Source organism: Athalia rosae, chromosome 5 (assembly GCF_917208135.1).
Source record: "Athalia rosae chromosome 5, iyAthRosa1.1, whole genome shotgun sequence".
NCBI lineage: Eukaryota > Metazoa > Arthropoda > Insecta > Hymenoptera > Athaliidae > Athalia > Athalia rosae.
Window position 1 is genome coordinate 16,698,833 of NC_064030.1, and position 25,034 is coordinate 16,723,866.

The following is a 25,034-nucleotide window of genomic DNA, read 5'->3' on the forward strand; positions in this document are numbered from 1 at the left end:
TGAAGACAATTGGTTGTAGATTTGGTCGTTTTTCCATTGGAAAAATTATTCAAAAATCGAATAACTGATAACAGGAAATATACCGACACGTGTTACATTCGATGATAGACATATACATATATTATATTTCCAAAAACAAAATATTGTTTTTATAATTATACACAGATACATTATTATATTTCTATTTATTCATTTCTTCATTTACTTAGTTGATTTTATTTATTTATTCGTACATATATATATATAATATAGTCATAATCGTCCTACTTTCTTCTTACGAAATAGAATAAGAGAAGAAAACTTTGAAAACATTCATTGAAACCTATCAGAATAAGGCATTTGAATACATCAGGATATCAATCAATTCCGCAGATAGTAATAATTGGTTGAATTTTTTTTATACCTAACATACGATGTACATATTTTTAACACTGCAGTTTTTTCACAAAGTCGAGATCACCATATGAATGAAATATTCAATAATTTAATTACCGAATTTAAAAAAAACAGAAAGAAACTTGAGATTGAAAAATCCTGTGAACAAACATTTGAATTTTGTATATTAAAATTAATACCTGTACAGAGTTCGAAAGTACGACGATTTACAAGTACTCACATCCTGTTAATTATTGTTCTCGTTAGCTCTATTATTAATTATTATTATTATTCTTTTCATCATTAGATTTACGTTAATTGTAAATAATAAATATGCATAGAGCAACTATAGCAATTCTATCTAATTTATAATGTAATAATAATAATTATAATATAATATTGATTAATTTTTTTCAAACAATTATTTTTTCTCTCTCGTCATTTATTGATTATTATCATTATTCTTATTATTGTCATTATATCATTAACCATATACAGAAATAGATTATTACGTGTGATGTTATTATCATCGGAAGCTTTTGTCTCAAAGACCGTACTTGATAATTATTTATTTTTTTAGTTTTCTATTCAGTTTGATCTTTTTATTTTCCATCTGATAATATTTTTCGCTTATAGTATTGGGAATCTTATACAGCGTTATACCGTAATTCCAACGTTGATCGATCGTTCTCATTTCATTTTCATCTCGTTGAAATTTTCTGAGCATCAAAAGAATTCTGGTCGAAATTTTAATCTCCACCGTATCAATTTAATTTTTTCCATTTTTGTTTCTTCTGTTTCCTCCTTCGTTCGATCAATAATTTTGGAGAAATCCAATAGAATGTCTCGTGCATATCGCATCAATCGATTGATTGGTTTTGTAAATTATTTTTTTCTTCCTGTTCCTGGTTGCAGTTTCTTCGTTTTCCATTTTGTTCTTTTTTCATTTTCCTTCTCCTCTTTGTTCGTATAATTGTACGTAATTACCATAGTTAATAATAATATTATATAGTACAGGTAAATCGTATTGTAGAATAATTGAGACGAAAAAAAATGCAATTTCTTTTTTATAATACATTAGAACGAGCAGATATGTTATTTTGATTGTTGACGTTAATAATTATACAGGTTCATTCGTTAGTTATTTGTTAATTATTATTTTTTTTGATTCTTTTTTCTCTTGCGTTTACACAATAACTTATAAATTCAATATCCATATACAAATGTAGTATAATTTATTTTTAGATTAATTTCTTCTCATCAAATACCAGAAAAAAATCTTCGTTTCAATTCAATGAAAAAAAGCTATCGATCAATTAATCGCTCACTTAATTATATTATACTATTGCAAGTGTAGTAAATTATTATTGATATGTCACAGTAAATATAATGAAGTAAAAGAAGAAGATATTAAAAAATGAAGAGAAAAATCAATATGTATAACTAATTGATTGTTTTCATTGTATAATATCTAGAGTGAAATCGACGATTCATTTTCAATCACTTCGTAAAGTTAACTTTCATTACTTTCTAATCAATTCGTTACAATTCGAATCTTTTTCATTTTAGTTTTTCTCTCGATAGAAATTTCAGTTGGATTCGTATGGATATAATTGTTACATCCTTATTTTTTGTTTTTAGTTTTTCTGTTTGCTAGTTTGTTGATTGAATTTTTATTTCTCCTTTCTTTTTATTCAACTTTTGACCTTTACGTCAAATTACTCGCTAAGACACTGTATACGTTTCCTATTATAGCGAAAGAATTTTTACGTTATTTATAGAATAATAATTTTCCTTTCACATGTCCTTTTTTTTAACGCGATATGCGTTGTATAATTGCGTCCTTCGTTCTTTGATTGTTTTCTCTTCTTCTCTTCTCCTTTTCTTGATTCTTTTTCTTTCATTATGTATACGTTATACCTATTTATATTATATAATGATAATATTGTAACGTTAATTTAATTACATTTTAATATTAATTATTGTCAATGCTTCGGCTCGCATATTTCTGCGGTTCTTATTGGGCGCTTAATGAGGCAAGTTTTTCTCATCCATCTTCTGCGCTAACTAATTTTCTGTTTCTTTTTTTTCTCCTTCAACGTTTCAATCTAAACGTGTGCGTCGAATGATTTCGTTCCAAATGAATCGTCTCCTTAGTTTATTCTGTTTTTTGATTCTTCATTTGTCCGGACATTTGAATGTCGTTCGGAAAATTTTGCACCAATAAGAATGCGCCAGAAAATTACCTGAATAAATGCACATGCAGTCAGTAGGCTTATAAATTGAATTGATTCACAGTATATAACATACCATGTATTATACCTAACAAAAATAACACGCTGCTGCATATTCGTTATCTTTTCAGTTTCTTTTTTCTTTCATCTCCACGTTTTCTTATCTCGCAGAATAAGGAATACCTGGTTTCACTGTCGTGCACACGCCTTTCGTGTAAAAAATTTACCCTCCCCTGCAGACATTTCGACGTATTTTTGAAAAAAAAAAAAAAACGTCCGACAATTGCAATCTTACACGATTGGCAATGATACTATAAGCTGTTACTGCGCGCACAACAGTGAAAAGATAATGTTGAAATAATTCAAAATTTCAAATAGGTACATAAAAATCATCATAATAAAAAATATTATTAATCAAGACAATGATATTGATAATTATAATAAACGTCAGTTTTTTTGCAGCTAATCTTAAACATTGAAATTTTGATAATGAATTACTTAATATATAGTTACATTTCCTTTTCATCTGCCCTACTGCTTTTTCAATAATTTTCTTATAGTTTTTGTGGTTTTGTTTTCTCTTTCTTGTTTCATAGTTATAACAAAAAATAACTATCTGATAATCATATTAATGATATACATTACACATAGTTTGTCAATGTTGTTTCCTTTTTGTCTTCACAAATTAGCTGCATTGCTTTGACGTAATTATACATTAATAATAATATATTTATACAATATATATCATATGATCGAACACGTTTACGCTATAGATGTAATGTACATGGATTCCTTATAAAATTAATAATAATTATTCACTTAAATGTTTTTCTTTGTCATTTTTCTTTTGCTCTTTTTTCGTTTAAATTTTTATTTCGTTTTCCCTTTTTTTTTTTATCTATTTCATCATTTATTTGTGTGTTCATTAAATCGCGATAAATGATAGAAAGAATAAATGAATAAATAACCAAAAAAAACTCGACAAACAATATCAAACGAATGAGTGAAAGAATTGAGAAAAATTTTCACTCAATTAATTATGTTTGACGAAAATTGAACATTTTTTTTTCTTTTTCACTATTTGATAGAATAACAAATTAAAAAAATCATTGTAACGATAATTATATCGTTGAAGAAGAAAAAAAAACAAAAAAAAAAACCATTAATTAATAATATATCAATAATATTTAATAATTGACGAATCGATCGATAAATTTAACGTTCACTTCAATTCATTTTACTATATAATATATTTATATATATAGTCATTTTTCTACCGTCATGTATATAGTATATTTAATTATATATAAATTTAATTTAGTCAGGCTTAATGACCGTTGTTAAATATAGATATTGTTATCATTATTATTGTTATTATTATTATTAAGCCATATAATATCAGTTATGTATATCGTAGATACAACAAATTATACATATTAGATGGAAATTAATTTTTTTTTATAATATTTTATGCTTTGCAGATATGAGAAGAATTTGTCAAATTTGATTTTCAGATTGATATGTAATAATCAAAATGGAAAAAGTTACGTATGTATATACTTATATGTGTATATCGATATGCGTGTGGTATCGGAATTAATTTTTTAACATCAAGAATTGATTGTAAAAAATTAGATCAAAGAAACTAATATGAAAACCCATCCAAGTAAAATTTCAGTTCAATGGAACGCGGATATCGAAGAGAAAAAAAAATATACAGACTTCCGCGACAAAATCCCAATGCCTTTTGTCAAAATTAAAGTGAACAAAACGAAATTTTCTTTAGCCGTTACAATTATTATTACTACGATATTAACATTATTGTTATTATTTCATTATCATTATCATTATTATTATTATTATCATTATAATTGTCATCATCCGATAAAAATTATTGTCATTTTACTACCTTATATCGTAATTATTTATTCAGTTATTTATTCATCATCCTTTTTTTCTCTTTCAATTTTCTTCGACACGAGAGTAAAGTATATTGTTATGCAGATATGTAACTACAAGTATAATAGGTATATGTATATATATATATGTATAATATATATTATATAGTATAATTATATAATCAGCAGTTGGTATCGAACTTGGATTATTAATTATTATTGTCATATCATAACATTATTCATTTATTTCATTATCTATTTTTTCAGTTTAGCTTCGCCTTTTGCCCTTTCCGTTCTCCTTCCATCCTTCTTTATTTCCTTCTCTCTTTTTTTGTTGTTGTTTTTCAGTTTTATTTTGTTTCACACTTATAATTTATATAACTACGACTAATATTACATGATTTTTATTGTCAGAATGTAATTCATCGATTCGATTTACAGGTTTCATTTTCTCACCTGTTCGATTTTTCTTTGCTGCGACGCAACCCTTGTTTCCCTCCATTTTCTTTTTGATTCAGGATACTTGGTGTCGAAAGATAACCTCCTCGATTACCTCTCATTGTATATGTATAGGTCATCTTCATCATCTTATCAATGATTATTGATTCAAACGTTAGAACTGTTTCATTATTTTTTTTTCCAAGCGAATTTTAATTGATTCGTATTTTTTTTTCTTGATTCAACGGGCTTTGGATCAAACGATGAATTAATTTTTATGAGGACAAACGAAACTTATAATATATTGCGTTTTTTCTCTTTGGTTTCTCGTCAGTTATCCTTCTTTTCTATAATTGTTTTATCGAATCAACGTTTACTTTTTAAAAGTAAAGAATTATTAAAATTTTCAAAAATTATCATCATTTTCTTTTTTTCATTCAATAATAATAATTATTATTATTATTCGTTATTGTCATTATATCTTTATCTCTCCACGTACGAGAGGGTGTGTCGTCCTGCACCATTTTTTTACCTTTTTTTTCTCTCGACTATTCAATATTCATAATATAATATTGTGATAGTATAATATTAACATTAATAGGCTTACAATTTGTATAGATAATAATTGAAAGTTACAGTCAGCAGTAGCTACCTAATCTCCTCAAATAAATGATTATTATAATAATAACAATAACATGAAGGGATTATCATCATATGTATCGCAACTGTAAATTTGTAAAAGACAAAATTTTATCAACGAGGGAAAATCTTGTCATAAAATTTTTTTTTTCATTTCCCACGCGTGGTTTGTATGCACCACGTCCCTGCGCGTATTGAATTTGAATAATTAAATTACGAATCTCATTCGAATAAACAACAAGGAAGTCTTTTATCTAAATATTGTAACAAAGTGAGAGATAAATAATATTTCAACTTTCGTCTCGTCTCGATTATATTTATTATAATTTTTGATAACTGTCATCGTCACTGTTACTGTCAAAAATTGAATGAAAAGAAAAAGAAAATATTATTGTTATTATTATCATTCGTTACACATGTAAAAAATTATTGATTTCACCGCACGTACGTACGTTACCTATATTCATTCGTATAGATTATAATTTTAACCTACGGTATATAATTCACGTATATACGTATTGTCAAAGACCAGAAGATTCATTTGATTCCTTTTCTTTTTTTTTTTTTTCGGTTTTTGGATTTTCTTCTTTTTTTTTTCGTCATTCATCGTACTGCTTCTACGGATCACAATATCGTAACACCTATTCCTTTTTCTATACCCTATTTTTTTTTTTAGTTACTTTTTTTTTTGGTTTTGCCTCGTTTTGATTTGATAAATAATTTAGCCTTTTGCATGGGGTCGTGCGCGGTGACTGTTATTCTCTTACGGTATGATTGGATAAATTTCTCGTTCAAGGTTTCGCAACTTTTGCCATTTTCTTTTCTCTTTTAGTTTCAATATGCTTATTTTTTTTTTTATTTCTTTTAATTTTTTTTTTCTCTCGGTTTTTTTTTCTTACTTTCCTTCGGGGTATCAAGCTGCCGACGATACGCGTTGAGCATCTTTAACGAAGCGCGTAACCTGAACGTCCATATTGATCACCTCTCTACAAATTGAAAATCAATAAATTTTCTTTTGTGCGTGGCGCGTGTGTTTCTCTTTTCTTCTCTTTATTTTTTTTTTTATCTCATTCTTTTCGTGCTCTATACACCAAATATTTTCGACGAGACGCCGAAAGACCGAACATATATTTCTCTACTCTTCAGCCGATCGACGTTGATGATCAGATGAGAATCCACGAAATAATATACATTAAAAAAAAAAAAAAAAATCATATTTTCTATCGCCTAAAAAACGATTTCACATTGGGACAAAAGTTTTTCAAAAACTCACCGATAAAGATTGTCCAAGATTTCCAACGTTCGAAACGTACTGAACCTGGTCGTAGTCGTAGTTAATGTTCTTCATATCGTTGTAAGGTTGAAGGGAATTCAGATAATGCTGACGCGTTTCCGGTTCACCTGGACCCTGACGTCTTCCGTTGGTCATTTCTTTGAGGGCTGCGGCCCTGGCCGCGACCTCTTCGGCTATGCGTTGTTCCTGTTAATTGAGAAATTCGAGAGAAAAGAAAGGAAAAAAGATGAGACAATTCGAAGGTTCTCCTTTTTCGGAATTCTCTATCAGCTGAGACGGGTCAGGAAATGGATCGTTTTCGCGGGCGCCTTGGGCACGAAAACGGCGATAAATTATCAGCAGTTTTGAGGAACTCGCCCGATAAAGCTCGGCCCTCGGAGGAGATATTCTCTGTTGACATTTGCGGCTTTCGCGGTATAACCAGACCCGAAATGGGGTAGTAAAAGTGGGTTGAGGAATAGATCAGAGATAGTTAAGAGAACCGTATCTCGTTTACCGAAATGAAACGAACCGCCCGACCTTCCGCGCTCGCGTTTAACCGAGGGCCTCCGAGAATAATTCCCCCCTTTCGAACTAAACAGTCGAAACTTACAGTTCAGTTTGTTGTTGACGAACAACTGGAAGTTTATCGCCAACCTTCTGCGGTCCGCGCGACCAAATATACCGCGGTAAAACGGGTTTCTGGTCGTCTCCGCAACTCCGTATTATTTCCACTCGTCAAAAAGTATCCGTTAAAAGTTCCCCTCACCCCCAACCCCCAAAAAATGACTCCTCCCATTTTTTTTTTTCCCTTCCAACCATATCTCCATCCAACGGAAGTGAGTAGGGAATCTAGAGAGCGAAAAGTGAGAAAAATCGGAGGTTCCGACCTGCAGTTCCCTTGCCCTTTCGGTCCGAATGAGTTCCTTCAGGTGCTGGAAGCTCCCGGCTTGGGGTACGTGGGAGGCGGGGTCAGCGGAGGAGGGCGAGGAGCCGCCTACGTGGCGAAAATTGGTGGGTCTTCGTCTGGGAGTTTCTTCCAGGTGACGATTGACGGTGCCGTAATGTCGAGTGACTTCTTGAAAAGCTTGACGCGTTCTGTCCGGCATCCCGTTGCGCAGTCTGTGACCCGCCGGTGCCTTGTGAATGACCCTTCCGTAAATCGGCGCTCCGCCCGCGCCCCGAACTCTCGCGGGACCCGTCGGACCTTTTAACGAACAAATCAGATTTCAGGCCACCGTCGAAACGGTCCGAAACATTCGCGGCGAAAAGACGATGGGCAAAAAATCGGATCGACGTGTCGCCCGATCCGCCGCTATCACCCGCCGTACGGAGGGACGACGAAAAATTTCTCACCTCTGTAGACCATCGAGGACTGAGAGCGATCCAGGTAGGGCTCCCATACGTTGTAGGAGAAGGGATCGCGGTAGGTCGGTATTTCGTTCGTGATTTCCGAGGCCCTGCTCTGTCTTTTGCTGTATCTCCACATGGCCCTCAGCTCGTCGCACGAGGGCTCGTCCATGCCGCCTCGTTTCTCCATAACTCCGTTCAGAGCCGCTACCGCTGCCGGTATACCCCCGAAATCCTGATGGCTCATCCTGTGTATGTCGTAACGTTGACTCTGTCGTTGATTGTTCTGTTCCTGTCTATCCTGATGCTGCTGTTGTTGCTGCGTCTGTTGTTGCTGCTGTTGCTGCTGACCTCTGACACCGATCATCGCGCCGCTGCCGAGCAACACGTGCAGAAAGCTCAGCCACCCCACAATTACCTGCATTCTGTAACAATCCGATGAAATTGTTCCAATTATAAACATATTCTAGCCAATCGCGCGCGGCAAACCTGTGCCGCGAAATTACGACCAATTCAAATCCAATTATTCGGCACCTGACCCACACCGACGCTACGATAATCAATTAACTTCGCGCGCCCCCGTCGCCACGCACCGGGTGTCCCGAATTTTGCGGACCCCCCCCGTATGTCCGATTGCCTGCCGTCAGGCGTCCCGTTACCCGCAGCGCCACCTTCGTTCTCAACTCGACTCACCGATTTACCAACGGTCGGTAAACGAACGTACCGCGATGTAAACGCTGGGAGACACACGCGGTTGTTCGATCGAGAATTCTACCGACGATCTTTTCTTTCGTTTCGGTTTTCTCGATGAAATCTTTGCGAAGAAGAAAAAAATAGCGATCGTTCGAACGTTCCGTGTAGAGCATTTCTCGTTTGTCGCTGATCTGGAAGCGAAAATGCTGAAGAATCGACGTGTAATTTGCAGCGATGAAAAAAAAAGCGCCGAGTACCGGACCGAGAGGGGTAAATGTGCAGCGTTCGCATGCATGAGAAGCTTCGGTACGCGAAGATTAGTCGGTTGGTTTCATTTCGGAATGGTATTAATCCGGGGAAAATACCCTTCCCGAGGCTTGACCGTCGTTTGTGCAGGGAACTGAGCAGTTGCAGATAAACCACGGGGGTGCCAATTTCCGCTGTCCAGCTATGCGTCATCCGGGACCCGTGGAACGAACATCCTTAGTCAAATATCTCCTCATGTACGTACCTACGACACATACCCATGTACCGTCGGGCTATGTGCAACGTATATGTGAAATTAAATCCGTGCAGTTAGACGTTTCGAACCGGAATTTTCCAACCTTTCATTTTTTCCTCTCTCTCTTTCAGTTTTACCAATCACTTCGTTCGTACCGCGCATCGAACGCGACGATTATCGAGATTGAAAAAATTCTCGAATACTTTTCCAAGTGAAGGGAACAATTTTAACGATTACCGCCAAGACGATCGTCCCGGTAATAATGATTATACAAAGCGCGGGAAATCTCAAACTTGTAATTAACTTAGGGTTGACGTTAGAGCTCGTGCAGCGTACACACGTAAATACGTACGGTGTATATAACTATAGGTATGAAGCAAAACAGAAACAGGGCAGCTGAAATTACGCGATAATATACACGTTATGTACGTACATACATACATACATATGTATTATACGTAGGTAGATAAATTTATGTACTTACGTACACACAGACGTTGGGGGGCGGGGGTGAGTATAGAAGCGAAATAAATCCGCATGCATATTACCAGCGCCCCTCGTCATCGCCCGATGTTTTATCGTAAATATATATATATATAAAGTTGTGTACGTATACGCGAAACTCACACATACATACGTATACTTGGTGTAACTTGTAACACCCTTAGTTTATGTACTACTCTGCTGCGTATGAATGTATAAATATATATTTCACAGGGTGGTCCGGAAACAGAGATGAAAAAAAAAGGAAACACCAACCGGTAGGTTGATTGAAAAATGAGGCAATGTTTGATCGAACAACTTGTGAGAGAAAGAAATTGATTTCCGAATCCGAAGATTTGAGAAAATTTGAGCCAATTTTGTAGACGATTTCATCGAGAATCGGGCTAATTGTATTACAACACCCTGTACAAGCAATTTTTTTTTGTGTGGTTTTTTTCTTCAGGCTGATGCAGATTCGTCGTTAAGATGATATCGCGAGTCCGAGGGTCGAAGGCAAACAGAACTGTTTCATGGGATCGTTAACGTTACAATATTTAATTTGAGTGGGTGCAGAGCGCCCGATTATTAAGTGAAAAAGCGGTAATCGGTACAAATTAATTAACAAAGTTCCTCGATCTTAATTAGCAAGGTTTTTGCGTCGCTTTTTTTCAATTTTTTTTTTTTTTTTTTCTTCTGCGCTAACTTATCCTGTGCCGATAATGTCAAATGATACAATAAAATGTCATGCTGCGGTTGTTGTATGCGTACGTAATCGATGATTGATGATTTTAAAAATTACTCACCTCTTCAATATCTTCGTTTTTCAGTCTTTCCTTAAAACCCCGTTCATAAATAGACAGAGTATAATTAAAGTGATTTGATTGGTTGAATTTTTTGATTCCTTTTTCTTCTTTTACTTTCGCTTCCTTTCTTCCTCTTTCTCCTACTCGTTTTCCTCTCTGTTTCTTCTCTAAAGATATGTTGGGAGATATGCGACGTGATTGTATACAAGATATTATCTGTAATCAAAGAAGCAAAAAAAAACCAATCAGCTCAACATCCGGTCGAAATTATTTCGCGATTCTTTTCTTCACACTCGCGTAACGAATCCTGACAATTGGAAAAACGGCATCGAAGATAATTTTAGATACCAGAGAGACTGCAGAATTCAAAATTCGAGAATCGACATTCGAGATTCAACGAACACATAAGCCCCGTGCCCGTCGCATCTCAGAGTAAAATCTCATGTGGGCGTATACTTATAATCAGCTGCAGCAGCCCGCGCTGTATCTTATAATAGACTTCATCTTTCCCTTGCTCTTGCAACGACCCGACCGCGACTGACCCTTTTTGAAAAGCTGCTCGGTTTTTACGACAAATTGTTTTTTTTTTCTCATTTCGAACAATTTTTTGTCTAATTCTTTTCACTCTTTTTTACCCGTCGATGAACCGTGCAATTTTCTTCGTTATCGACTCGTTGAAACAAAAAAAAAAAAGAACGACGATACGTGGGGGGAAAAAAAAAGAATTCAGATGCATCGAACTTTCTTTCCCTATCCAAACTGCTCTTATCACGTGAATGAAAATTCGGAGATGAAAGAAGATAATCGGAGAAATCGAAAATCTCTTCGTTCCAGATATTTGAAAGGGCAAAAATTTCATATCGCGTGAAGTTTGACGAAATACAGTTAGGATAACTGCGATAAATATTCTAGCGACAATCATGATGATAATAATAATAACAACAATAATAATAACAATAATAACAGTGCGAACAATTTGATCGACCTGTATGGGTGTAGGTGGGAGGGTGCGAGGTAGGGGAGTAGAGCGATGACGTCAAACGTTGACTCTTTTGCTTCTATTGCTGGTTCTGCAGAGGGAACGATAAAACGATAATTGTCACTACTACCGTATTATGCCATACCTAATGCTATAATAATGGCAAAGTAGCTTATACTTGGGAAATAACCTTAGGTTTTGTCGGGTGACTCGTGACAACGATGGTAATAGAGAGGCGTAGGCAGTCGAGGCTGTAGAGGGGGCAAAGTAGAAATAGAAAAGTAAAATTTGAAATAAAAGGAACAAAAATAGAGGATAAAGTATCGGAAATAAGATATCGAATCAAATTGATAGCGAAAGAATGAAGGAAAAAGAGAAGGAGAAAATGAAAATTGATTGGCGAACGGGAAGAGAAAAATAAATAAAATAATTAAAGCCGTTTTATATTAAATTGGAAAAAGTTTCGTTACGTGTGTTTGAAAAAGATCTTCGGAGGATTCGATTGGATCGAATGAAATAAAAGACAGCTATCATGTCAGACGTCGGCCTGCATTCTGCAAAAAGCACTTAGCGAAGATCGAAGAATTTTATTTATAGTTTTTTCAGTTTCCTCTCCTTTTTTTTTTTTTTTCTTCTGTTGTACGTTTTATTCGTTTCGTTCGTTCGCATCCTTTTTCCTCCTATCCGGATAAAACATTGAAAACTTCTCACCGAGTTGTTTCACGGGTTGTATAATGGATGTACGTACGTACACGCGTAAGAGTCGTCTATCCGTATTTTATGGGTTTTTATATTTTCTCGTTACGTTTTTACCTTTGTTTGTGAAAATAAGCGAAACCCGTCTTTGGGAAGTCCCCACATTTCGCAGGAGGTTAAATTTTTATTCAACGTCGTATCGGTCGCATTGTTATTATAACTGTCCTTATATTTGTTCAGCACGGGATCTGGGGTTGAAACGTGGGCGAAATTTCATTCAAATTCAATATAGGAAATACAGGGAGAAAAAAAATCAAAAATTACGGGGACGATAATACGCGAGCGTACGTCAAACGCCCACGAGATTCTACAATTCCAATTATACGCACATAATCATAAACATATCGAACGTATAATGTTATTCGTAAATGTCACGTAGTCGAATTACCCCGATTTCGACGAGGTGAGAGAAAGAAAAAAGAAAAATCTGCGATATAACGAAACGAAGGACGTTCGATTCAGCGGATTTTCGATCGACGCTCGTTAGTTTTTTTTTTTCCAGGATGTGTTCGAATTCGATTCGGTGGTTTTTTCCTCCACTATTCTTCGCCCGAGGAGAATCTCCTCGAGGAAAACTGTGAGGAGAGAAAGCGAAAAGAGCTCGGATTTTTTTTCCCATCTGCTTTTTTGCGTCGTTCGTCGTGCGGTACGCGATCGTTATTATAATTTGAACAAAAAGATGCCGTTCCCGTTGCGTTGTACTTTTCAGTTTTCGTCCCTTTCCCAGACACTGCACCCGGCTCCGCTTCACGGAGGGAGGAAAAAAACAATCGGGACTCCCGAGTCCGTCACCCTTATTCTCAACGACGTCGTGTCTTTACAATTAGTACGGTTTCTCCCTCCTCTCTTTCACTTTCTCCCGTTTCTTCCTCTCTTTTATTCAACCATAAAAACTTTTAACGTAGGTACTAAACGTCACGGTATTCGGTATATGTATACGTATCGCATTGAGAATTTTTTTCCACCCACGTGAACTCGGCACACCCGACTTGTGAATGACCATTTTTTTGATAATTGAAATCAATTGTATACCCTATTTGCAGCGACTCGCGCACGAAAAATTCAATTATCTTCTGAAACCGAAAAAAAAAAAAAAATGCCTCTGGCTCCTTTTGGGGTGAGGTGTAAACGGAAAAAAAGTGACGAAAAACGGATGCAAACCGTTCGGAATCCATTTCCTGCACGAGAATCCAAATTTCCGAATTCCGGGTATACCGTTCATTTTTTCGAAAACGCCGTAACTTTTCATTACTCGAGACACAAACGAAAAACGAAATGCTACAAACAAGTACAAATGGAGTGCAATCGATTTGAATGATAAAAAAAAATTTCATTCGGAAATCGGATGCCAAGTTCACGTGGGTAATTTTTCCAAAAACTTTACGCCCGCCCTATCGACATTTTCCTTCGTTTCTTTTTTTTTTTTTTTTTTTGTGGAGTCGTTTCCAAGGCTGATTTATCCGCGAATTCATGACTCAAAAAATTCACGGGGTCCGCCGTCATTCGGTCGACGAAAATCCGAAGACTGAATAAAAAAAAATCGGTAACCAAAATTGTCACCCCGTGGCGATATTCCCTTTTTTCAAATTTTCTTCGCGGTAATCGTCGTTCCAAAATTACAATATCTGTTTACATTGAAGTCCGTTATAATGCCTGAAAGTTTGATCCTCTCGCCGGGGAGTATTAATTAATTAATGAATTAATTAATATGAAATTCAATTTCTTATTTAATATATTTGCTCAATCAAGCGGACGATTAATCAACCTGCGGCTCACGGCCGGCGTCTCGTACGGTTGTAAAATTTTCCGCGAAAATAACGCTACGCGAAGACGAGAAAAATGGTTGTTCGGCTTTTAGATCATCCTTTAGGCTATATCGTTCGTCGACCGAAGTCAACGCGGATATTTCGTCGAATTTATTTTACCGGCCGTTTCTCCGATCGCTGAAACTCGACCCCTCTCAGACCTCGTGAAAACGCCGTACGGCTACGTATCTCCACGGGGAATTATTACGTCCTATCGCATGTCCTGTGAATATTACTTTCCACGTACGTACACACAAGGGCATTTACCGGCGTTGGTCGCGCTAACTCAGTTTCATCGACCACATCGGCTTCCCCGAGTTACGGCGAGCGAACGCAGTTACATGTTTCCTCTGTGCCTCGCTCTACTCGTCTACTCGTCGAGCGGGGCGAACTCCGCAATTTGCTTCCGCGAACAGAAGGCTCAAAGGAGCCAACTTCCCGATGAAAATTCCCTCGTCGATAAACGAAGACGGTCCAACCGAAAAAAAAAAAAGTGAAAAGAACGAAGATTTTCAGCGGCGGTACGACGTAGACGGAATACACACGTTACCGCGTACGTCGTACGCGTAGTTTTCCCGGGGGAATCGGATGCGGCGATAATTAACCATCGGGGGGTGGTTGGGGGTGGGGGTGGGGGGTGATGGAATTCTTTGAGGACCGTTGGAGCCGCGCGGTGAGCTTGTGCGGGGGACGTGAATGCGGAATATTCGATTTACTGTACGTGCGGCATGAAACTTTTCAGCAAAAGTTTATAGGTCGTGAAAGTCCGACTTCAATAACTCAATGGGTACAGTGTGTTTGCCATCGGCTTAATACAACTCGTTTCCGTCGTCACGCCTGACGCCTTGTGCCGCCGCTGCCGCTGCTGCTGCTGCGGAATTGCAACGAAAAAAACCAAAAAAAATATGAAAAGAAATAAAAATGAAAAGAAATAAACTTCCGATATGCCCCGTATGTGCTTCTCCTACGTAGAGAAAAAAACAAAAAAAAACACACGTCCGCGTACACCTACCTACCTGCACTCGCGCGGAGATATGTACTACCCCCGCGTATATCGAAGTGCATAGAAATGGTTCATTTTTCACTCCCAATTGCGTTCCTTCTGTACATCGTTTTTTTTTTTTTCTCATTTTGTCGTCTTTTTTTTTTTTTTTTCTGCAGATTTCCTTTCCGCGCGCTGCAGCTGCGGCAAAAATATTCATCTTTTTACACGTGTGCATACGTGTGTACCCACACGCCTCATGTACGTAAATAGGTACACGTCGCCGACGAGTAGTCGTGGGACGATTTTTTGTCAATTTTTTTTTTTCTAACTTCAATCTTTTCTTTCTCTCAATGGATGGAAATAGAAAACTAAAAAAAATCGAAATCGCTTGGAATATAAAAGCGATTCCCTCGATCGAGTTATGAGATTGAAATTACAGGACGAAAGAGAAAAAAGGAGTCGAATTTCAAAATTCAAAAAATCACAACCCCGTCCAAAAAATTGGAAGACGATCAATCGATCGTAGGTGTTAATATTTTCGTAATCTATTTTGTAGGAATGGTATTTGTACGCGATGAGTTTTAAAAATAGATTTGATCCCCTAATCATTTACGTAATTAACAGAAGTGGTAGTATATACTTTATAAATTATACATTCTTATTGCAGTTTATGTCTCTGTTAATTAAAATTGTCAAGACACAAAAGACAAACGGTCTCGTTGCGCGATCTAATTATACGAATAAATTATCCTCTAGTATTTCACCCTGTAAAACTGCCGTGTATAATCTGTAAGTTGAATATATATATTTTTTTTGTTTTTTTCTTTCCGTTCTCGAGATTGGCTAATTTCATCTTAATTTCGTTTCTTCCACAAAGTATGAGTGAGAAAAAATTTCGTCGATGGAAAAAAAATCGAGAAATTTCTCTTTTCCTCCGTCCTCCTCGCGTTAGATTTGCAGTTTTTTCTTCGTTTCTAACGAGGATGCGGGTACCGAGATGACGACAACGACAAGGATAATGAGAACGCGATAAAAATGAATTTATGAAAAATTTCTTCGACATTTTACTCATCGGGGGGGGGGGAGGGGGGCCGAAGACCATATTCACCGACGGATCGATAATTGTGGCTGACGTCATGGAAAGCGCTTTGACAAATTACGACATTCTATGTACACATAGAAAATACAGGTATATGTACGTACGTAGCCAAATATACGTACACATGAATCCGCGTTCTACGAATATAAAAAAATCTATCCATCTATTCGCCGCATCGAAGACCGAAGGAATGTAGAAAAAATCGAGCGAAAAGAAAAAGTCAAAAATCAAAAATACGAATAGTTAAATAAAATTCCTACGCTATACAACGCTTATCATTCGATGATATCTTGCCGTGTATCGCGGAACAGAAAAAAAAAACAATCGTATTTTCGGCCCAACGCACCTACATCGTTTCGTCTACCTATACGGATAGTTGTTTATTATTTTTAGATTTTTTTTTTTCTCCTCTCGTTCATTGATTCTTATTTCGGTCATTTTCCGTCGTCGCACCGGGGGGGGAGACCCCCCCGTGCAGCCCCCTCGTATGAAATATTGACTTTTTCCCCCCCCTCCCCCCTCGGAGGACCTGTGCAGATAGGTACATACGATACACGTATTTTTCATATTTTTTTACCTCTTTATTTTTTATCTCCTTCTTTTTTTTTTTTTTTTTTTTTTCTTACCTTCTTTCGATTTTTATCGGTATTTATTTTATTATTTCGGGAGCGACTCGCGTACGGCCCCTCGCTCTTACCTACCCCAGGGCCAAACGAGGTTTCAATGAGTTCCGAAAGTCCCACTCACGAATTCAATTAGTAACCCATCCAACCGAACGGCACTAGACCAAAGGAAAATATAAACCGAGAACGGCTCAAGGAACCGGCGTAGAATAGCTGAAGGAGAAAAAAAAGAAGTAGGTAAAGAGAAAAGAGAAAAAAAATAAAATTGGAAGGAAAAAAGGATAAATAAAGTCAAGTAAGTCCCTACACAGACTTTAATCTCTTCTTAAAAGATATCTGGAGGCCGATGTATAGATTTTCCTTCCTCTCGTCCCTCGAGTCGATTTTGTTCTTCGGATTTTTTTTTTTCTCTCCCTTCAAATTACCAGCGGCAAAGTTTCCAATTCGGCAAAGCCGTGAATTTTCGTAGATCCCGGCTGATTTTGAGAAAAAAAAAAAAAAAGAAACACGTCGCCGTTTTTTTCTATCCTTCTTTTACCTCGCGTTTAATCGTTCGACCGCTCGTAGTTCTACCCTTCGCTCGGTAAACGGATTCGCGGGGTTAAGACCCCCCGCGAATCTTTAGTGGGAGATAATGTACGTGGAAAGATTCTAGAAATTGCGCTTTCGTACCGCCGGAAGCTACAAGTGGCGAAGAAAATCATTCCGAGCCGCTAGCACGTTTTACGTGAAGACTGGAATTTCCACCGCGTCAAAATTCGAAAGAAAGGAAAGAGGAAAAAGGAAAAAGGACGGAATTTTTTGACTGGCAAATTTCGAAAATGAAAAAAATGGCGAACGTTATTTCCGATCTTTGGACCTCTGGGGCTTTTGGGGTCGACCCCGTAAAAGGTGAGAAAAAGGAAAGAACGAGCGCAGGTCTCGGCGGTGCGGTAAATTAATTTCGAGGTACTTCGGGGCCGGATATTTCTTTGGCGGGAAAATCTGGAGCGACACGACGACGCGATTTCGTGCGCGCGAAATCCAAACCAGAGAAAGTAAAAAAATCATCTCCACTTTCCGTACGATTGTAAAAAAGAAGTGTTTCCTTTTCCTTTTTTCGTCGGTTAGGACGTTCTGGCTCGTCGACGTCTCGGCCTGTGCGCTCGAGCACTTTTCAAATCCAATTATATTAGCAGGGACCTTTCAACGAGCACGGGAATCGCTGGGAAAAAGTGAAAAGAGAGAAAGAAAAAAAAACGGAGGTACAAAAAAATCTCGTTAACGCGATCGATTTATTCCGCAATTTCGAGTATTCGTCGACATTATAAATCCCCCTCGTTGTGCATCTGTACGACCTGCAGGTAGAAAGAGAAAAAAAAAAAAAAAAAAAAGAACGAATCGAACGTCGAGAAGATGAAAAATTCGTATTTTCAAAATATTGCCTACGGTATCGCTGATTCGTTGAATTTCTTTTTTTTTTTTTTTTGATTTCTCTTCTCCGTTTGCAATTTTTTTGGAGAATTTAGAGGGAAAAAAGATCGCCGAGGTTTCCCGATTCTTCTTCTACTTTGTTTTTCCGTATAAATGGGGCAAGAGAAGGATTCGAATGAAATAAAAAATTAAAAGCGTCGATCAAAAATCCGAGTGTGCACAGGGGTTCGATTCAAGTGCATATAGATTTTAGGCGTGTGCGCGGGGGTGCAATGTGTGTGCGATAGGTAGATATCGGTTTTCTGCACTGGAATATAGAAACATACTCTTGCTGGTTGCAACAAGTGGCTTTACCGTTTTCCCTTTATACTATACGTACACGTATATAACCACTATTGTCAATCAATGAATCCCTCCAAAGTTAGCCGCTACAATAGCTAACTAGTTGCTTTTTATACTTCATTCATTTATTCATTCGCACTTAACTTACACGTGAAAGAAAATTGAAGAATTCATTTCTCGTTTCTCGAACTTGAAAGATTTAAGAACAGAAAAAAAAAGCAAACGAAAAAAGAACAAATCTCGTTTATAAAATAAAGTAAAAACGAACGATGAAAATTTGCTCGATTTTCGAATTATCTTCGACAAAAAAAAATAAAAATTGATCAAAAAAAAACTCCACGAGCTTTTATCATTTTCTTTCCTTTTTTTTCCTCTTCTCTTATTCCTCCTCAAAAGGTGTCGTTTGTTTCTCGAGATATTTTCAAAAAATCTGAACGCAAAAATCGAAAATTAGAGGGAAAAAAATAAAAACATAGACACGTTAGCCGGACGAAGGAATGTGTGATCCAATTCGGTGAAGAGTCGTGCTTGTACAAAGAGCTACGAAAAAAATTAATCAAAAGAAAAGGGAATAAAAGAAATAAAAAGTGAGTGAAAGAAAAAAAAAAAAAAAAAAAAAGGGGGCAAAAATCGTCGCAACGTACGAAGGAGGTGTGATCGATCGACGGTTGTTTGACTGTTCGTAATTACAAACGGGTGAAATATTATTTAAGCTCACCTCGTTTGTCCGTAGAGTCCGGAAACCGTTGTTCTACTGAGTCAGTGATACCGGCGACGGTTTGCGCGTCTCTTCTACTTCGCGTAGGGGGTTTTTGGAATTCGGGTATCCCAAGTCGGATACTATATCTCCCGTTTTCTCCTTTCTCGGGTATATTCTGGTCCGCCAACCCTCCCCGGAGAAAATACCCCCTCCCCCCCCTCCTCGCCTCACCTCCTCGCCTCCTCCTCCTCGCGAGTCCGACGCGCCTCCCAGATCCCGTCTCTCCTCTATTTTCCCACGGGAGCCTCCCCTCTCGCGCCGGTGAATTCTCGCCCTCCTTCGCCCCCTTCGATCCCTCTTTCTCTCTCGCTTCTCCCGGAGCAAGACTCGCCGACGACGACGTTGTCGGCGGGAATACGGCGTCTACTCCGCCCGAAAGTTCGGGGCACCCGCTATCACATCGTCCCTTCCACCGCGCCGAGCTTCCCTTCCCCCGGGGGCTGGGGAAGCTCGAAATATGGTGGGGGCGGAATAGGGGGATGATCAACATTTGGGGTGGGAGAAATTCGCGGCGCGCGGGGGCGTCGGCAGCACCGAGATCTCGCCTCTGACGCGCCGCTTCTGGGATCGCCGGAGCTTGTCCCGTACGAGGAAAACCGAAAAGATTTCCCCCCCCAGCCGGGGAGAATCCGCGAGAAAAAACCAGAACGAGCTTTGCTAATTTTCCGGCCCCCCCCCCTCGTCCCGGTTTTTCCTCGTAAATTTTCCGAGCTTCTTTTCCAACCAAAAGAGCGCCCTTCGAGCGCTTCCCCCCCGTTTCCTTTTTCGCGGCGGCGAAAACCCGAAGGATTCTCCGAATTTTGAGGACCGGTTTTTTCCCATTTTTTTTTTCTGCTCGAAGCTTCCTCGGGGACGACGAGCGGCACGGCATTGTCTCACCGCGATCCGTGTGAAACGCGGAGTGATTCGCGGTAGGGCTGAACCGTGAGCCGTCGGGAACGGCATCGGGAAGAGGAGGTTCGTAGTCGGCGGACGAAATATATTTTTGGCCAATCGGAGGGCGGCAAACTGTTGGTCGTTCCGTATAATAAGGATTACGTGGAACGCTTGAGCCGCGACGATCCATTAACCGCGTAAAATACGGCGGACGTATTAAAATGATCGAAAATTTTTTTTCGAGTCCCGGGGCGACCGAAGATTCCGACGAAAAGCGGGAAAAAACAAAAATTTCGTCCACTTTCCGGAACCGCGCGGCGAAAAATCATCGCCGTTCGTAAAGTCCCGGGACTCCGTTTTCCCGCGTCCCGAAATATACGAGCCGACGGACAAAAAGGTGGAGAACGATGAAACGGGGAGATGATGAAAAAAAAAAAAAATGGAAAAACAGGAAGGAAAACGAGACGGTGAACGAAACGTAAACGCCCAAAAGGAAACGGATAACGAACGACCGCGCGGGATCTCTAATAAGGGAAATGTAAAAAGTGTCGCGAAACAGCTCGCGATTCCTCGGCAGACAGGATCGCTTTCTTATCGCGGCGAACGGTTACGCTCGCGTTACCGCCGTAGGTACCCGCCAATTAAACCGTCGCGAGGGAAAAATGATCCGGAAAACAGTCCCTCCTCATCTTTTTCTTTCTTTCCTTTTTTTTTTCTTCCTTTTCTTTCTCTTCCTTCTCTTCTTCTCCTTCTACTTTCTACTTTCGCGTAATTCAAACCAATTTGGAACGATCTTGAGGTAAAATCAGATTATTCCACTCCGACGATCCTCGAAGGGAGGAAAATGACGGGCCCGTTACCGCGGTACCGTAAACCGGATCACCTCCGTTCCGATGTCGGTTTTTTTTTTTTTTCTTCTCCATCTCCTTCCTCTTCCTCACCGAGCAACGTTTCGATCGGATCCGTATCGGTGTACAGGTGTGTTTGATCAGTGAAATTGGAGAGGCGACGAAATTAGCATAACTCGTCGGCGGATATCGTTAGACCTTGGAAATTAATGCGTTCGTCTCGTCGTTACCCTGATTGAATTCGTCCGGCGCTGGAAAAGGTTTGACCCCCTCGTATCCCCCCCCCCTCTCCTCCCATTCCCCGATTGCATCGAACACGTTTTCAGCTATCGGTTTCAGTTTGTAAAACAAACGCGCGAGCGGAATCACCGCCACCACCACCACCACCACCGTCTGCAACACCCTCGCCGTTCGCAGCCCAAGGCGAAAGCTCCTCCGACGATTAACCCGATCAAGGACATTCGCATCCTCCTCTCCAGGATCGGGTTATACCTGTGTCCTTGAGAATCGGAGCAGCGTCGAAACTGGGGTAGTAGCGTCCTTCTTCTGAAAAATGAAAAACGATTCGCGCAAACGTTTTCAAATTTTGACAAACAAAAATCGGAGTCCACAAATTTCTGTTGTTTTCAGCGCGCTACCCCGATTGTTTCCACGAACGAATGTAAAATGAGCGATCGAGAAGATGGTAGAAAAAGTTTTTTTTCCAAACTTTTTTCGGGTAGCGAGGTTGAAAAATCTGAAGAATTTTTTTTTCTCGGGGGGGAAGAAATATTTTCGGAGGTAATCGCGAAGTTTTCGACCACAGGAAACGAAATTCTTTTATTTTTCTTCTTCGTTTTTTCTTCACGCTCAAAAATTGTCACCTCGGAGGATCGGGAGGTTGTTGAATTAAGGCGAATAACTGTGAAAAAAAAAAAGAAAGTTGAAAATGCCAAGATCTGGTGGGCGTAGACATCGAAAAACTTGAAGCTGCTCCGCGGCATGTAGAGCCCTTTTAAATTGTCAAGAACCTTTCTCCCTTTCCTTTATTTTCTTCTCTTTTATTTTCAGCGAGTGAAAGCTCGATGCCCTTCCGAAGAATAGGCTCCGCGTAGAATGTAAAACGTTTTTCTATACGTGAAGAAAAAAAGAGAAGGAGAAAAAGAAAGAGGAAAAAACTTTTTTCTTTCCCTTCGAGTACTACACGATATACATAAGCGATAAGGTCACTACGTTATTATACGTTTGTAAACGTGAAACCGAAGGAAAAAAGAGAAAGAAAGAAAATGAGAATGAGAAAGTTTCGCTGAGCGGTGATTTAACAATTAATAAAAACGGTTGATAACTCGGCCGTGTTTTTCCGCAGCCGATTGCACCAACTGACGTTTCTATACATATGTATACGAATGGATTGTTGCCGATGCATCAGTCGCTCCTCGGTAACCGCAAAGCAAATGCATTTCAATTCCCTTCTCCATCCGTCTATGGTTATTTTCCAATTCAAATACACCGTACGTTAGTCACGTACGGGGTGTCGGTTTTTCGTTCGACGAAATTCTTCGACCGTTTCCGTGAAAAACTACGAAACCCCCTCCGCCCGAGGGATCGACGCTTATTTTCAAAAGAAGAAAATTTCTAACGACGAATCAACGTTTAAAAAATTTAAAAACCCGACTGTATTCGTTGATCTTGATCCTTCTTTTATTCCGCGGTATCAGAACGGAGGAGTTGCAGATTTTGCAACGAATCGACCGAGAGAGAAAAAAAAAATAAAAAAATAAAAGGATACTCCGCTTTCGGAACGACGATAAAAAATCTACCGAACACACCGTGTACGCGGTACACTCGCACCCCGAGAATCCGTACGTACCGAAGTGAGTAAGGAATCAAGTGTATCACCGTCTGATATATTATTCGAGTCGGAGGAATTGGATGGATTTATTATACGTAACGTTCTGGGAAACCGCGGGTTCTCCGCTCCGTTATTATTGCGTGTACGTCGAACGTGGAACACGTTTGGCGATTTTTTCCATTTTTTTTCCCACGGTGACTTTCTTCGCCCGGTTCTCGAAAAGCACCCGCGGAGACGGAACGCGGCGGTGGAAATTTTTTTTGCCCCTGGAACAACAAAAATCGCACACGTAATGGCCGCGAGTAACGTTCCTTCGGAGCTGTGAGAGCGAACCACCGGCTGCGCGCGGTCGAGGAGGTGAATGAAAATAATAGAAATTCGAGAGGTGCGAGAAAATTTTGTCGAAGAATTACGAGGTGGCTCGAAATCCGCATTTCGGAAGAACGTGGACGGGGATCCCCGGGATCCGAATTTTGACTCGATCTCGAGGCGGAGGGATCAACCCGGTATCGCGCTTTCCGGAAAAAATTCCTCAAAATTTTTCTTGAACGACATTTTGCGTTATATTAAAATTACTTTTCACGTCCCGCGACGGTTTGAATGGAAAATCGCGTGAAGCCAGCCGTACAGCTTGGAAACGGTTTTCGCGGTTGAAAATCCTTGAGATCCGTATACCTTTTCTGCCTTTTACCTTTTACTCACCTTCCACACTCTCTACCGTTTCTTTCTTATTCTCGTTTTTTTTTTCCCCCCTCTTTTCTTTATCCGACATATCTTCATGTGAAAAAAGGGGGAATTCATCTGTTGATTGATCCGCGTATTTCAAGTGGGTGGATACAACGTATTCCTATTTTTGTATCCTATCCTGCGGCCCGAGGATACGATGAAAGGAAAAATGGAAAAAAAAAAACAACTTTTTTTTTGTTTCGAACGAAAAAGAATAACGAAACGTAGTGTAACTTTGTTATACGCGTGCCGTACGTACGGACGTACCGGTAGAATTCCGGTAGAAAAATCTGCTACACTTGGGAAATGTTGAAAATGGCCTCTCGAACTTGAATATCCTTCGCGTCGTGTTCCCTCGATTCAAACGAAATAGAATAACATCACCCCGTCACGATTTCATTCAGTTCAAAATGTCGCGGTTCATTAATCGCAAAAAAAAAAAAAAAACGAAGATACATCAAAATGAACTATAATTAGAAGACATTATGATGATAATCGCTTATTAGTACAGCACTTCTGTATATGGTCGGCAACAGCTGCGTCTGTAAACCATTTTCTAAAGAAAAAGAGAAAAAAAAAAAAATATCATTCAGCGTACGTATGGGGCATTTCGTGTCAATTCGACCGCGCAATTTTGTAATAACTTTATCATAACGCTTTTTATTCATTCCGCTTTTCCAAATGAAACAAAAAAGAGAAACTCAAATATCTCTCCCTTTCTTTTTGTTACACAGACTGCACATTTTCAACGGTGCGTTTTCAACGAAAGAAAAAAGAAAGGTCGTTTCAATTACTCATTACTATTTGCATAATATTGGAAGTAAAAAATGTAAACTAATGAAGGTCTGAACGAGTCGGTGTACGATGATGTAATTGTCACTGAATGACCCATACATTTTTCTCAACGCAGAATCTGCTGCGCACAGCTGCATTTTGTGGTACACACATATATTACGTATACAGTATTATTAGAATTCGTCTACATGAATGAAGTTCCATGAAACTGAGTGAAACCGTTCTCTAGCTGCGATTGGAAGATGTGCGCGTAGTATTTGTAGTAAACTAATCATTAGTGTGGGTTGAGAGAAAATTTTTGTTTTATTTTCTTAGCACGGGGACAGAATTTGTACCTCATGGAAAAAGAAAGTTTTTCATATGTTTCGAATGCGCGGTTTGTTGTGAGGCGTCACCTCTGCTCAGCCCTGAAGGTGACGTCCCACAACAAACCGCTACGTTGCTGGCTACCTGACTCCAGCTAAGCTCGGGTTTGCTGGTGAATTGAGAAATTCGAATATTTCGACCC

The 25,034-nt window shown here is 38.8% G+C and overlaps 1 protein-coding gene across 1 annotated transcript; it reads right to left on the bottom strand.

Moving 5' to 3' along the window:
• Nucleotides 1-5,272: 5,272 nt before the first annotated feature.
• LOC105687265 lies at nt 5,273-19,562 on the bottom strand. Its single transcript, XM_012402733.3, has 6 exons — nt 19,409-19,562; nt 10,689-10,904; nt 8,214-8,632; nt 7,748-8,064; nt 6,858-7,064; nt 5,273-6,570 (listed from the first exon to the last, which is right to left on the bottom strand). Exons 3-6 carry the CDS (start codon nt 8,629-8,631, stop codon nt 6,529-6,531), a joined length of 984 nt encoding a protein of 327 aa, XP_012258156.2. The 5' UTR covers nt 8,632; nt 10,689-10,904; nt 19,409-19,562; the 3' UTR covers nt 5,273-6,528.
• Nucleotides 19,563-25,034: the final 5,472 nt, after the last annotated feature.

What these genes read in the sequence shown, in the direction of transcription:
- LOC105687265 (XM_012402733.3), bottom strand. Translation starts at nt 8,631, where the DNA reads ATGCAGGTAATTGTGGGGTGGCTGAGCTTTCTGCACGTGTTGCTCGGC. An exon ending in GTCCTCGATGGTCTACAGAG is followed by an intron (nt 8,065 to 8,213) that starts GTGAGAAATTTT and finishes GTTCGTTAAAAG; the next exon opens with GTCCGACGGGTCCCGCGAGA. An exon ending in AAAGGGCAAGGGAACTGCAG is followed by an intron (nt 7,065 to 7,747) that starts GTCGGAACCTCC and finishes CTCAATTAACAG; the next exon opens with GAACAACGCATAGCCGAAGA.